Below are 15,529 nucleotides of genomic sequence, written 5' to 3' on the forward strand. Positions count from 1 at the left end.
CAGTTGTTGATTTGCGGTAAAAAAAAACTGGCAGCTCAGGTGCCAAAATTTTACTGTAAAATGTAATTATTTTTAATTTACATTAAAAAAACAAATGTAAATTTTACAGTAAAATTCTGGCAACTGAGCTGCCTTTTTTTTTACCAAAAAAACAGCAGTACTGTTTTTTCATTTACAGTAATATACACTACATTTTGAGGTGAAATTATTGCAACTTACCGTATTTTTTTTACATTTTAGTTAAAAAAAAAATCTACTTATAAAATGCATTAAAAAATGTGTAATAGAAAACAAACTGGCAGCTCAGGTGCCAAAACTTTTGCTGTAAAATTGCAGTTTTTTTTATTTACAGTAAAAAAAAAGAAGTACATTTTACAGTAAAATTCTGGCAACTAAGCTGCCTTTTTTTAACCATAAAAACAGCAGCACTGTTTTTCCATTTACAGTAGTATACACTACATTTTGAGGTGTTGTTATTGCAACTTAACATATTTTTTGACATTTTAGTTTTTAAAAAATCTGCTAATAAAATGCATAAAAAATATGTAATAAAAAAATTTTGGCAGCTCAGGTCCCAAAATTTTACTGTCAAATTGCATTTTTTTAAAAATTTACAGTAAAAAACAAATTACAGTAAAATTCTGGCAACTGAGCTGCCTTCCTTTTTTTACCATTAAAACAGCAGCACTGTTTTTCCATTTACAGTAATATACACTACATTTTGAGGTGAAATTATTGCAATTTACCATATTTTTTTTACGTTTTTTTTTTGTTTGTTTTTTAATCTAGTAAAAAAATGCATAAAATCAGTACTTTTGTTAACTGTAATAAACGCTGGTGCCGTTTTGGCATTTACAGTAATACATTGAAAAATTTAGTTTTTGATTTGCGGTAAAAACAAAACAAAAAAACTGGCAGCTCAGGTGCCAAAATTTTACTGTAAAATTGCATTATTTTTTTTTTTTTACATTAAAACTGTAACAACTTAGCTGCCTTTTTTTTAACCAAAAAAACAGCAGTACTGTTTTTCCATTTACAGTAATATACACTACATTTTTAGGTCAATTTATTGCAACTTACCATACATATATTTTTAAATCTATTAATAAAATGCATACAAAATGGTGTAATAATAGTATTCACTATTAGAAGCGGCCCTCTGGGGCCAAACATAACTGCAATGTGGCCCTCAGTGAAAACAATTTTGACACTTCTGTCCTACAGAAACCGTATTAAAACAAAAAATGTATTTTCCCCCCATCTTTTTCCATTTTCCTACATTTTTGTGAGGGCTCCAGGTTGCTCAGGTGAGCAAATGAAGCGCGCCTTAAGATTGTGGTAAACATCCCCTGACTCATTGTAAAGAAACCTGGTGTGGGACTTACTCAGTGTCATATTGGAGGCAGAAATGGGCTTTCCTCTAATTGCCCGTCTCCTCCTGCCCAGGTACTTCCAGTGCATGCCCAGGTATGGCCTCTTCGCCCCCGTCCACAAGGTGACGCGCATCGGCTTCCCTTGCACCACGCCCACCAAAGCCAAGGGCTCCCGGCGCCGCTCCCTCCTGAAGAGGAGCCCCAGCGCCTCCTCCATCAGCTCCATCAGCTCCACCGCCTCCTCCGTCAGCGGCAAGCCCAGCCGAGCGGGGCTGGTAGGTTGTCCGGGCGTGGGCCGCGGGTCGCCCGCGTGAAACTTGTCTTTTCTCCTTCAGCTGACGGAGACGTCCGCCAGGTACGCCCGCAAGATCTCCGGCACCACGGCGCTGCAGGAGGCCCTGAAGGAGAAGCAGCAGCACATCGAGCAGCTGCTGGCCGAGCGTGACCTGGAGCGATGCGAGGTCGCCAAGGCCACCAGCCACGCCGGGGAGGTGCAGCAGGAGCTGCTTCTCATGAGGAAGGGCAGAGACCAGGTACATAGATGACGTAAATACTCTGATGAACACGCTGCTTCTCAAGTATTTGGCTCCCCTAAATGTAAATTTACGACTCAGGCGTACAATCCACTCTATGAACTGCTAACCTGCCAGTATTAAAGCCCCACCCGTCACATTTTAGAAGAAAAAAATATTTTAGCATAGGTTAGCTGCAGCAGATTAAAAAATGCAGATATAAACCAGGATGAAAGATTTGAGTTTAAATTTGATCAATCATTCTTAGTTACGGTTTCAACTTTTTTTTCCCTATAAAGTGAGCCTGTTTGCAAGTAAATATTCCATAAAAGGCATATATTCTTTATTATAAGGAAATAAACATGTATTTATCCCCAAAACTAATCAAAGAACGCAGTGTTGTTGCACCAATGCATTATGGGTATAGGTGTCATGTTTATTTGTTGGATGACTCCCTGACAATCTTAACTGCTATATTTGATCAATTATTCCTAGTTACAGTTTCAACTTTTTTTCCTCTAAGTGAGCCTTTTTTGCAAGTAAATATTCCCTACAATCAGGTATTATACTTTATTGTTAAGAAAAAAAAACATTGATTTATCCCCGAAACTAGCCAAAAAAAATGGAGTATTGTCACACCAATGCATCGTTGGTATAGATGTCATTATTAACTTAACTGCTATATTTGATCAATCATTTTCAGTTATGGTATCAACTTTTTTTCCGCCTAAAACTGAGCCTGTTTGCAAGTAAATATTCCATACAATCAGGTATTATTCTTTATTATAAGGAAAATAACATTGATTTATCCCCAAAACTAATCAAAGAACGCAGTGTTGTTGCACCAATGCATTATGGGTAGAGGTGTCTTTTTTTACCCATTGAATAAATTAACTGCTATATTTGATCAATTATTCTTAGTTATGGTTTCAACTTTTTAATCCTCCTCTAAGTGAGCCTGTTTTTAAGTAAATATTTCATACAATCAGTATTATTCTTTATTATAAGGGAAAAAAACAGTGATTTATCCCTGAAACTAATCAAAGAACGCAGTGTTGTTGCACCAATGCATTATGGGTATAGGTGTCATGTTTACTTGTTGGATGACTCCCTGACAATCTTAACTGCTATATTTGATCAATTATTCCTAGTTACAGTTTCAACTTTTTTTCCTCTAAGTGAGCCTTTTTTGCAAGTAAATATTCCATACAATCAGGTATTATACTTTATTGTTAAGAAAAAAAAAACATTGATTTATCCCCGAAACTAGCCAAAAAAAATGGAGTATTGTCGCACCAATGCATCATGGGTACAGATGTCATTAACTTAACTGCTATATTTGATCAATCATTTTTAGTTATGGTATCAACTTTTTTTCCGCCTAAAACTGAGCCTGTTTGCAAGTAAATATTCCATACAATCAGGTATTATTCTTTATTATAAGGAAAATAACATTGATTTATCCCCAAAACTAATCAAAGAACGCAGGGTTGTTGCACCAATGCATTATGGGTAGAGGTGTCTTTTTTACCCATTGAATAAATTAACTGCTATATTTGATCAATTATTCTTAGTTATGGTTTCAACTTTTTATCCTCCTCTAAGTGAGCCTGTTTTTAAGTAAATATTTCATACATTCAGGTATTATTCTTTATTATAAGGAAAAAAAACAGTGATTTATCCCTGAAACTAATCAAAGAACGTAGTGTTGTTGCACTAATGCATTATGGGTATAGGTGTCATGTTTACTTGTTGAATGACTCCCTGACAAACTTAACTGCTATATTTGATCAATTATTCTTAGTTACAATTTCAACTTTTTTTCCTCTAAGTGAGCCTATTTGCAAGTAAATATTCCATACAATCAGGTATTATACTTTATTGTAAAGAAAAAAATATTGATTTATCCCCGAAACTAGCCAAAAATGGAGTATTGTCGCACCAATGCATCATAGATACAGATGTCATTTTTAACTTAAGTGCAATATTTGATCAATCATTTTTAGTTATGGTTTCAACTTTTTTTTCCCCCCTAAAACTGAGCCTGTTTGCAAGTAAATATTCCATACAATCAGGTATTATATTTTATTGTAAAGAAAATAACATTGATTTATCCCCAAAACTAATCAAAGAACGCAGGGTTGTTGCACCAATGCATTATGGGTAGAGGTGTCTTTTTTACCCATCGAATAAATTAACTGCTATATTTGATCAATTATTCTTAGTTATGGTTTCAACTTTTTATCCTCCTCTAAGTGAGCCTGTTTTTAAGTAAATATTTCATACAATCAGGTATTATTCTTTATTATAAGGAAAAAAAACAGTGATTTATCCCTGAAACTAATCAAAGAACGTAGTGTTGTTGCACTAATGCATTATGGGTATAGGTGTCATGTTTACTTGTTGAATGACTCCCTGACAAACTTAACTGCTATATTTGATCAATTATTCTTAGTTACAGTTTCAACTTTTTTCCCTCTAAGTGAGCCTATTTGCAAGTAAATATTCCATAGAATCAGGTATTATACTTTATTGTAAAGAAAAAAATATTGATTTATCCCCGAAACTAGCCAAAAATGGAGTATTGTCGCACCAATGCATCATAGGTACAGATGTCATTTTTAACTTAACTGCAATATTTGATCAATCATTTTTAGTTATGGTTTCAACTTTTTTTCCCCCCTAAAACTGAGCCTGTTTGCAAGTAAATATTCCATACAATCAGGTATTATATTTTATTGTAAAGAAAAAAACATTGATTCATCACCCGAAGCTAGCCTAAAAATGTGGTATTGTCGCACCAATGCATTTTGGGTACAGGTGTCAAGTTTAACTGCTGAATCACTCTTTGACAACATATTTGATCAATCATTCTTAGTTATGGGTTCAATTTTTTTTCACCCCTAAAAAGTAAGCCTGTTTGCAAGTAAATATTCCATACAATCAGGTATTACACTTTATTGTAAAGAAAAAAAACATTGATTTATCCCCGAAACTAGCCAAAAAAATGTAGTGATGTTGCACCAATGCATCATGGGTACAGGTGTCATTTTTAACTGTTGTATCACTGCCTGACCATCTCAACTGCTATATTTAATCAATCATTCTTAGTTACTGTTTCAACTTTTTCCCTCCTAAAAGTGACCTTGTTTGCAAGTAAATATTCCATTCAATCAGTGAGCCTGTTTGTAAGTAAATACTCCATACAATCAGGTATTATACTTTATTGTAAAGAAAAAAAACATTGATTTATCCCCGAAACTAGCCAAAAAAATGGAGTATTGTCACACCAATGCATCATGGGTACAGATGTTATTTTTAACTTAACTGCCATATTTGATCAATCATTTTTAGTTATGGTATCAACTTTTTTTCCGCCTAAAACTTAGCCTGTTTGCAAGTAAATATTCCATACAATCAGGTATTATACTTATTATGAATAAAAAAAACAGATTTATCCTTGAATGTAGCCAAAAAATGTAGTAATGTACCAATGCATTATGGGTAAAGGTGTCATTTTTAACTGTTGTATCACCCTTTGACAATCTTAACTGCTATATTTGATCTATCATTTTTAGTTATGGTTTCAACTTTTTTTTCATAACAATATGTAATATGTACAATATACACACTGCAAGTATATATATAATGTAGTAACAGACACCTTCATAACAATATGTAATATGTACAATATACACACTGCAAGTATATATATAATGTAGTAACAGACACCTTCATAACAATATGTAATATGTACAATATACACACTGCAAGTATATATATAATGTAGTAACAGACACCTTCATAACAATATGTAATATGTACAATATATACACTGCAAGTATGTATATAATGTAGTAACAGACACCTTCATAACAATATGTAATATGTACAATATACACACTGCAAGTATATATATAATGTAGTAACAGACACCTTCATAACAATATGTATGCGTGTGACAGTACGCCATGGAGACGGAGGCCAAGCTGGACCAGCTGAGGTCCATGGTGGAAGCAGCCGACCGCGACAAGGTGGAGCTGCTCAACCAGCTGGAGGAGGAGAGGAGGCGAGTGCTTTGCCAGAGAAACTCAAATTTGGCCTATTTTGCATGTCTTATTAAACGTGTGTGTGTGTGTGTGTGTGTGTGTGTGTGTGTGTGTCTGTGTGTGTGTGTGTGCGTGTGTGTGTTTTTTGTGTGTGTGTGTGTGCGTGTGCGTGTGTGACAGGAAAGTGGAAGACCTGCAGTTCCGTGTGGAAGAGGCGTGCATCACCAAAGGCGATCTTGAGGTAACTTACATAAGCTCGCTGGCTCTCACTCATTTATCACCCTGGTGGATTTTTTATGAATTCCATTAAAAAAAAGGGGGGGCGGGGGGGCTCGTTAAACATGAATCAAGCCGGTGCTCTCTTTTTTTTTTGTATCCACAAGCTCCTTAACACCAAAGATGCTCTCCAGTTCTTCTCCAGTGCAACTAAGACATTGAGACACTTTGATTGCACATGCAGGATACAGTAGCACAGGTGGAGGGACGCCCTCTGGGGTACGTTGTGGTGGTCTAACCAAGGGGTGTCCAAACTATGCCCCACGAGACGCAATGAGTTTAGGGGAGATTGCATTCGTTTTAAAAATCTTGACAATTTCGCTGCTAGTGGACAACTTTGCATGAAATTAGGCACAGAATATACCTATATGACCCAATGCAAACAACCTTCCCTAGTTATGGTGAAACAAATCCAGTTCACTGAACTTTGTGGATATTATTATTTTTATGAAACACCCATGCACTATTAAAAAATAATCAAAATTGCACCCATTTAAATTAATTACAACGCATGAGGGGGAAAAATGCTAAACATTCTCCATGTTTGGTGCATTTAAAGGCCTACTGAAATGAATTTTTTTTATTTAAACGGGGATAGCAGATCCATTCTATGTGTCATACTTGATCATTTCGCGATATTGCCATATTTTTGCTGAAAGGATTTAGTAGAGAACATCGACGATAAAGTTCGCAACTTTTGGTCGCTGATAAAAAAAAAGCCTTGCCTGTACCGGAAGTAGCGTGACGTAGTCAGTTGAAAGGCTCCTCACATTTTCCTATCGTTTTCAATGCAGCGAGAGCGATTCAGACCGAGAAAGCGACGATTACCCCGTTAATTTGAGCGAGGATGAAAGATTCGTGGATGAGGAACGTGAGAGTGAAGGACTAGAGTGCAGTGCAGGACATGTCTTTTTTCGCTCTGACCGTAACTTAGGTACAAGCTGGCTCATTGGATTCCACTTTCTCCTTTTTCTATTGTGGATTACGGATTTGTATTTTAAACCACCTCGGATACTATATCCTCTTGAAAATGAGAGTCGAGAACGCGAAATGGACATTCACAGTGACTTTTATCTCCACGACAATACATCGGCGAAGCTCTTTAGCTACGGAGCTAACGTGATAGCATCGTGCTTAAATGCAGATAGAAACAAAAGACTTAAACCCCTGACTGGAAGGATAGACAGAAAATCAACAATACTATTAAACCATGGACATGTAACTACACGGTTAATGCTTTCCAGCCTGGCGAAGCTTAACAATGCTGTTGCTAACGACGCCATTGAAGCTAACTTAGCAACGGGACCTCACAGAGCTATGCTAAAAACATTAGCTATCCACCTACGCCAGCCAGCCTTCATCTGCTCATCAACACCCGTGCTCACCTGCGTTCCACCGATCGACGGCGCGACGAAGGACTTCACCCGATCATAGATGCGGTCGGCGGCTAGCGTCGGATAGCGCGTCTGCTATCCATCTCAAAGTCCTCCTGGTTGTGTTGCTGTTGTCCAGAATACTGTGGAATTTTGAGATGAAAACAGCTTTTTGTATTGGATACAATGTGTCTGAATACTTCCGTTTCAACCATTGACGTCACGCGCATACGTCATCATACATAGACGTTTTCAACCGAAAGTTTAGCGGGAAATTTAAAATTGCACTTTATAAGTTAACCCGGCCGTATTGGCATGTGTTGCAATGTTCAGGCATGTGATTTTTCCGTCTAAAGTTGGAATTCCGTCTTTTTTCATCTCGGGAAAAAAAAAAAAAAATCTCCCGTTTTCCCGTTTTTTTTTCCGACCCTAAATCAAGATTCGAGACGTAGTTTATATTACGCCGTAGCTGATTGGTCGATATGTTCCTTGTGACCAATCAGGACATCTGTTATGAATGATGACGTTAATAACGTCATCATTCATAATGGTTATTACCGCCATTTTCCATATGTAAACGATGTCGCTTCTCGAGAGAAAGGACGCTTTACGAGTAAAAGAAATTGATAAACATGTCAAAAATAAGTTTCAATGGGACTGGATGGAAAGGGAAATCACTGATACTGTTGGGAAGAAGGAAGTTACGACTTTGTTCGGTGATTTTATTCGGAAAATCGATCGTCCCGGAAAGGTTTTGTGCATGTGGTGTCATGATAATATTGACTATGGATCACAAGGTTTCAAGGCTTTGGAAGTACATGCGAAACGCCAAAAACATATGAAACAACTTGAAGCAAGGAAAACCAACTTTTCACTAGCTGGTACTTTTGGATGTCAACCGAAAGTGAGCAAACCTTACGGACTTCATCCTTTGTTTACATCGAGAGGAAAGATCCACCCAAACAACCCACTTCAGTTGCAGACAGGGTTGTTAATAATGAGGTAAGCTAAAATATATTTGCTTGCGAAATACGCATGTTTGTTTGAAATATTAACCAATTATTGCTTTGCGAAATATAAATGTTTTTTTCTAAAAATAAAAAGCCACGTGAAAATATATTATGAAATTACAGAAATTCAAAGAGTCGCATTATTGATTCCAGTTAACAATTTATTTGAAATAAATTTGCATATAATACTATTTTGTAATATTAAGTTCTTATGTAGTCTCTTGAAACTATTGTCAGTGGTGTAACAATCTTGAAGGTCAATATTTTCACACTTGTTTCATGCAATATGTCAGTGTCCTCACATTATTATTATTTCCTATTTTCAAATATGAGTAAACAATACTAAACATCTTTAATTATTTTCATAAATGTATATCCTATTTTGGCAAAAATAATTAAATGTTTACATTTGGTATTTTGATATATTTATAACTAAACTTGTAGGCAATTGGGCATATACATTAAAACTGTGAATTGTTATTAGTGGTTATGTATTTTACAATTAATGCTACTTTCTGATAGCATATATCATGTAATAGTCTTAACTTTAAAATATATTTTGTATAATAAATCTTGGCAAACCTGTTACACCACTGATAATTTTTTTACCCCATATATACAATATCTGACTAATTATGTGGTAATACTGTAAATAAACTGTAGATCAGGGGTCACCAACGCGGTGCCCGCGGGCACCAGGTAGCCCGTAAGGACCAGATGAGTCGCCCGCTGGCCTGTTCTAAAAATAGCTCAAATAGCAGCACTAACCAGTGAGCTGCCTCTATTTTTTAAATAGTATTTATTTACTAGCAAGCTGGTCTCGCTTTGTCCGACATTTTTAATTCTAAGAGAGACAAAACTCAAATAGAATTTGAAAATCCAAGAAAATATTTTAAAGACTTGGTCTTCATTTGTTTAAATAAATTCATTATTTTTTTACTTTGTTTTTTATAACTTTCAGAAAGACAATTTTAGAGAAAAAATACAACCTTAAAAATGATTTTAGGATTTTTAAACACATATACCTTTTTACCTTTTAAATTCCTTCCTCTTCTTTCCTGACAATTTAAATCAATGTTCAAGTAAATTTGTTTTTTTTATTGTAAAGAATAATAAATTAATTTTAATTTAATTCTGAAATATTTCTTCAAACTTGTTATGATTAAAATTCAAAAAAAGTATTCTGGCAAATCTAGAAAATCTGTAGAATCAAATTTGAATCTTATTTCAAAGTCTTTTGAATTTCCTTTAAAATTTTTGTTCTGGAAAATCTAGAAGAAATAATGATTTGTCTTTGTTAGAAATAGAGCTTGGTCCAATTTGTTATATATTCTAACAAAGTGTAGATTGGATTTTAACCTATTTAAAACATGTCATCAAAATTTTGAAATTAATCTTAATCAGGAAAAATTACTAATGATGTTCCATAAATCCTTTTTTTAATTTTTTCAAAAAGATTCGAATTAGCTAGTTTTTCTCTTCTTTTTTTCGGTTGAATTTTGAATTTTAAAGAGTCGAAATTGAAGATAAACTATGTCAAAATTGAATTGTCATTTTTTTCGTGTTTTCTCCTCTTTTAAACCGTTCAATTAAGTGTAAATATCATTAATTATTGATAATAACATAGAGTTAAAGGTAAATTGAGCAAATTGGCTATTTCTGGCAATTTATTTAAGTGTGTATCAAACTGGTAGCCCTTCGCATTAACCAGTACCCAAGAAGTAGCTCTTGGTTTCAAAAAGGTTGGTGACCCCTGCTCTAGATAATAACACTGATCAATGTGACACCTGTGGATGTGAAATGAACACAAGATGTAAATATTAGTGACTAAATACTGTTGGGACTGAACCATATACAGTGATTCATTAGGATAATTGGGTTATGTATGTTCTATTAATGATTTTTTCATGTCTTTAAACACTAAAACATTTTCTTCAAATGGTGCTGTCTTTGTTCATTTTAGCATGTTAAATTGGTGAAAAACCAGGAGCTTCTGGAAAACCTGGACTTGGCTGGGGGCCTTCGTCCCCCAGACCCCCGGAAATTTTTTCAGTCTTTTTCATTGTGGTCAAATCACATGCCTGAATGTTAAGATTTCATCAATGATGTATAAACTATCAGACTGCGTGGTCGCTAGTAGTGGCTTTCAGTAGGCCTTTAAGCTGCTTGATATTTCTGATTGATTACAAAACTTTAAAGTTGTTGTCACGGCAGTAAACAAAGTGGGAGTCAAACTTGTACATAATCATTTATTCCAATGATGTATCCAGTATATTAATATAATATATACACATATATATCTATTAGCTGTATACAGCTCAATGACCTTATGTTGCTATCTAGTGGACAACGTGACTAATTCAGGTCTATGACTTTTGCATGAAATTAAGCGCAGCATTACTTGAACCACATTTTTTAGCCCAATGCGGCCCCCAGGTCCAAAAGTTTGGACAGCCCTGGTCTAACCAGCTTGCTACGCTGACTCAGTCTCTCTGCGAGTGAGTGGTGAAGTCTTCTGATGCCTGAAGACACGCGCACGTCCTTTCGCTTCTGTCTCCTTGCTCGCTTTTATCTCCTCTCCTCAGCGCTAAGTTGGCCGCTGGCACTAACCGCTAAATCTTGCTCACTCAGTCCTGTCCCACGTTCAAAAAGCATCTTGGCTTGTTGTGTGTGTGTGTGTGTGTGTGTGTGTGTGTGTGTGTGTGTGTGTGTGTGTGTGTGTGTGTGTGTTGCGTGCACGCGTCACAAAGCCTGCATGTCAGCCATGTCTCTCTCTCTCTCTCTCTCTCTCTCTCTCTCTCTCTCTCTCGCCGCTGTCTGCCACTAACAGACGCAGACCCGCCTGGAGCTCGCCCACATTAAGGAGCTGGAGCAGAGTTTGCTCTTTGAAAAGGCCAAAGCGGAAAAACTCCAGCGGGATTTAGAGGACACTCGGGTAATGTGGCGGTCCCGTGGCGGCGTTTTAGTCACCAACCACACACACACACACACACGTGTTGGGGTATTGACACGCCAGCTCCAGCAGATGGCGCTGTGGTGAAAAAAAAAAAGTGGTATGCGTCATTGTATTGTACTTAATGTAGTGCACTGTAAAAAATAGATATATTTTGCAGTCAAAAATTGATGTTTTACTGTTATTTTTACGCTAAAATTCCAATTTTTCGACGTAAAATTTTTAGTCGTTTTTACAGTGCATTACTATAAATGGAAAAAAGGTACGACTGTTATTTTTACGCTGAAACTTCCAGTTTTTCACCGTAAAATTTTTAGCCATTGTTTTTACAGTACATTACTGTAAATGGAAAAATAGTACCACTGTTATTTTTACAGTAAAATTAAAATTGTTCTAAGTAAAATCTTTAGTCGTTGTTTTTAAAGTTCATTACTGTAAATGAAAAATATTTAGCTGTTTGTTTTTACAGTACATTACTGTAAATGGTAAAACGGTACAACTGTTATTTTTTCGCTAAAATTCCAGTTTGTAAACGTAACATATTCAGTCGTTTTTACAGTGCATTACTATAAATGGAAAAAAGGTACGACTGTTATTTTTACGCTAAAATTCCAGTTTTTCAACGTAACATATTTAGTCGTTTTTACAGTGCATTACTATAAATGGAAAAAAGGTACGACTGTTATTTTTACGCTAAAATTCTAGTTTTTCACTGTAAATTCTTTAACCGTTGTTTTTACAGTGAATTACTGTAAATGGAAAAACGTAGCACTGTTTTTTTATGCTAAACTTCCAGTTTTTCACCGTAAAATTTTTAGCCATTGTTTTTACAGTACATTACTTTAAATGGAAAAATGGTACAACTGTTATTTTTACTGTAAAATTAAATTTTTTCTAAGTAAAATCTTTAGTCGTTGTTTTCACAGTTCATTACTGTAAATGGAAAATATTTAGCTGTTTGTTTTTACAGTGCATTACTGTAAATGGAAAAACGTAGCACTGTTTTTTTTTATGCTAAACTTCTAGTTTTTCACCGTAAAATTTTTAGCCATTGTTTTTACAGTACATTACTTTAAATGGAAAAATGGTACAACTGTTATTTTTACTGTAAAATTAAATTTTTTCTAAGTAAAATATTTCGTCGTTTTCACAGTTCATTACTGTAAATGGAAAATATTTAGCTGTTTGTTTTTACAGTGCATTACTGTAAATGGAAAAACGGTACAACTGTTATTCTTACGCTGAAATTCCAGTTTTTCAACGTAAAAGTTTTAGTCGTTTTTACAGTGCATTACTATAAATGGAAAAAAGGTACGACTGTTATTTTTACGCTAAAATTCCAGTTTTTCACTGTAAATTCTTTAACCGTTGTTTTTACAGTGAATTACTGTAAATGGAAAAACGTAGCACTGTTTTTTTATGCTAAACTTCCAGTTTTTCACCGTACAATTTTTAGCCGTTTTTACAGTACATTATTGTAAATGGAAAAACGTAAGTTTTTCAACGTAATATTTTTTGGCGTTGTTTTTACAGTGCATTACTATAAATGGAAAAAAGGTACGACCGTTATTTTTACGCTAAAATTCCAGTTTTTCACTGTAAATTCTTTAACCGTTGATTTTACAGTGAATTACTGTAAATGGAAAAACGTAGCACTGTTTTTTTTAATGCTAAACTTCCAGTTTTTCACCGTAAATTTTTTAGCCATCGTTTTTACAGTACATTACTTTAAATGGAAAAAAAGTACCACTGTTATTTTTACTGTAAAATTTAATTTTTTCTAAGTAAAATATTTAGTCGTTGTTTTTACAGTTCATTACTGTAAATGGAAAATATTTAGCTGTTTGTTTTTACAGTGCATTACTGTAAATGGAAAAACGGTACAAGTGTTATTCTTACGCTAAAATTTCAGTTTTTCAACGTAAAAGTTTTAGTCGTTTTTACAGTGCATTACTATAAATGGAAAAAAGGTACGACTGATATTTTTACGCTAAAATTCCAGTTTTTCACTGTAAATTCTTTAACCGTTGTTTTTACAGTGAATTACTGTAAATGGAAAAACGTAGCACTGTTTTTTTTTATGCTAAACTTCCAGTTTTTCACCGTAAATTTTTTAGCCATCGTTTTTACAGTACATTACTTTAAATGGAAAAAAAGTACCACTGTTATTTTTACTGTAAAATTTAATTTTTTCTAAGTAAAATATTTAGTCGTTGTTTTTACAGTTCATTACTGTAAATGGAAAATATTTATCTGTTTGTTTTTACAGTGCATTACTGGAAAAACGGTACAACTGTTATTCTTACGCTAAAATTCCAGTTTTTCAACGTAAAAGTTTTAGTCGTTTTTACAGTGCATTACTATAAATGGAAAAAAGGTACGACTGATATTTTTACGCTAAAATTCCAGTTTTTCACTGTAAATTCTTTAACCGTTGTTTTTACAGTGAATTACTGTAAATGGAAAAACGTAGCACTGTTTTTTTTATGCTAAACTTCCAGTTTTTCACCGTAAAATTTGTAGCCATTGTTTTTACAGTACATTACTTTAAATGGAAAAATAGTACAACTGTTATTTTTACTGTAAAATTAAATTTTTTGTAAGTAAAATATTTCGTCGTTGTTTTCACAGTTCATTACTGTAAATGGAAAATATTTAGCTGTTTGTTTTTACAGTGCATTACTGTAAATGGAAAAACGGTACAACTGTTATTCTTACGCTAAAATTCCAGTTTTTCAACGTAAAAGTTTTAGTCGTTTTTACAGTGCATTACTATAAATGGAAAAAAGGTACGACTGTTATTTTTACGCTAAAATTCCAGTTTTTCACTGTAAATTCTTTAACCGTTGTTTTTACAGTGAATTACTGGAAATGGAAAAACGTAGCACTGTTTTTTTATGCTAAACTTCCAGTTTTTCACCGTAAAATTTTTAGCCGTTTTTACAGTACATTATTGTAAATGGAAAAACGGAAGTTTTTCAACGTAAGATTTTTTGGCGTTGTTTTTACAGTGCATTACTGTAAATGGAAAAACGGTACAACTGTTATTCTTACGCTAAAATTCCAGTTTTTCAATGTAAAAGTTTTAGTCGTTTTTACAGTGCATTACTATAAATGGAAAAAAGGTACGACTGATATTTTTACGCTAAAATTCCAGTTTTTCACTGTAAATTCTTTAACCGTTGTTTTTACAGTGAATTACTGTAAATAGAAAAACGTAGCACTGTTTTTTTTATGCTAAACTTCCAGTTTTTCACCGTAAAATTTGTAGCCATTGTTTTTACAGTACATTACTTTAAATGGAAAAATAGTACAACTATTATTTTTACTGTAAAATTAAATTTTTTCTGAGTCAAATATTTAGTCGTTGTTTTTACAGTTCATTACTGTAAATGGAAAATATTTAGCTGTTTTTTTTACAGTGCATTACTGTAAATGGAAAAACGGTACAACTGTTATTTTTACGCTAAAATTCCAGTTTTTCAACCTAAAAGTTTTAGTCGTTTTTACAGTGCATTACTAAAAATGGAAAAAAGGTACGACTGTTATTTTTACGCTAAAATTCCAGTTTTTCACTGTAAATTCTTTAACCGTTGTTTTTACAGTGAATTACTGTAAATGGAAAAACGTAGCACTGTTTTTTTTATGCTAAACTTCCAGTTTTTCACCGTAAAATTTTTAGCCATTGTTTTTACAGTACATTACTTTAAATGGAAAAATAGTACCACTGATATTTTTACTGTAAAATTAAAAATGTTCTAAGTAAAATCTTTAGTCGTTGTTTTTACAGTTCATTACTGTAAATGGAAAATATTTAGCTGTTTGTTTTTACAGTGCGTTACTGTAAATGGAAAAAAGGTACGACTGTTATTTTTACGCTAAAATTCCAGTTTTTCACTGTAAATTCTTTAACCGTTGTTTTTACAGTGAATTACTGTAAATGGAAAAACGTAGCACTGTTTTTTTATGCTAAACTTCCAGTT

General features: G+C 34.0%; 1 protein-coding gene across 2 annotated transcripts in view; it reads left to right on the plus strand.

Annotated features, from left to right (window-relative positions):
* Positions 1 to 15,529, plus strand: part of LOC133656316 (CAP-Gly domain-containing linker protein 1-like) — a 61,627-nt gene that overhangs the window by 14,986 nt on the left and 31,112 nt on the right. The window contains exons 6-10 of one of the 2 annotated variants that reach the window (XM_062057342.1): positions 1,447 to 1,648; positions 1,709 to 1,906; positions 5,851 to 5,954; positions 6,115 to 6,175; positions 11,424 to 11,528. In XM_062057342.1, the coding sequence (XP_061913326.1) occupies positions 1,447 to 1,648; positions 1,709 to 1,906; positions 5,851 to 5,954; positions 6,115 to 6,175; positions 11,424 to 11,528 (670 nt within the window). The remainder of the gene's footprint in view (positions 1 to 1,446; positions 1,649 to 1,708; positions 1,907 to 5,850; positions 5,955 to 6,114; positions 6,176 to 11,423; positions 11,529 to 15,529) is intronic. The other variant, XM_062057343.1, reaches the window with a different exon arrangement.

The sequence above is a fragment of the Entelurus aequoreus genome, linkage group LG08 (assembly GCF_033978785.1).
Source record: "Entelurus aequoreus isolate RoL-2023_Sb linkage group LG08, RoL_Eaeq_v1.1, whole genome shotgun sequence".
In the NCBI taxonomy this organism is placed as follows: Eukaryota; Metazoa; Chordata; class Actinopteri; order Syngnathiformes; family Syngnathidae; genus Entelurus; species Entelurus aequoreus.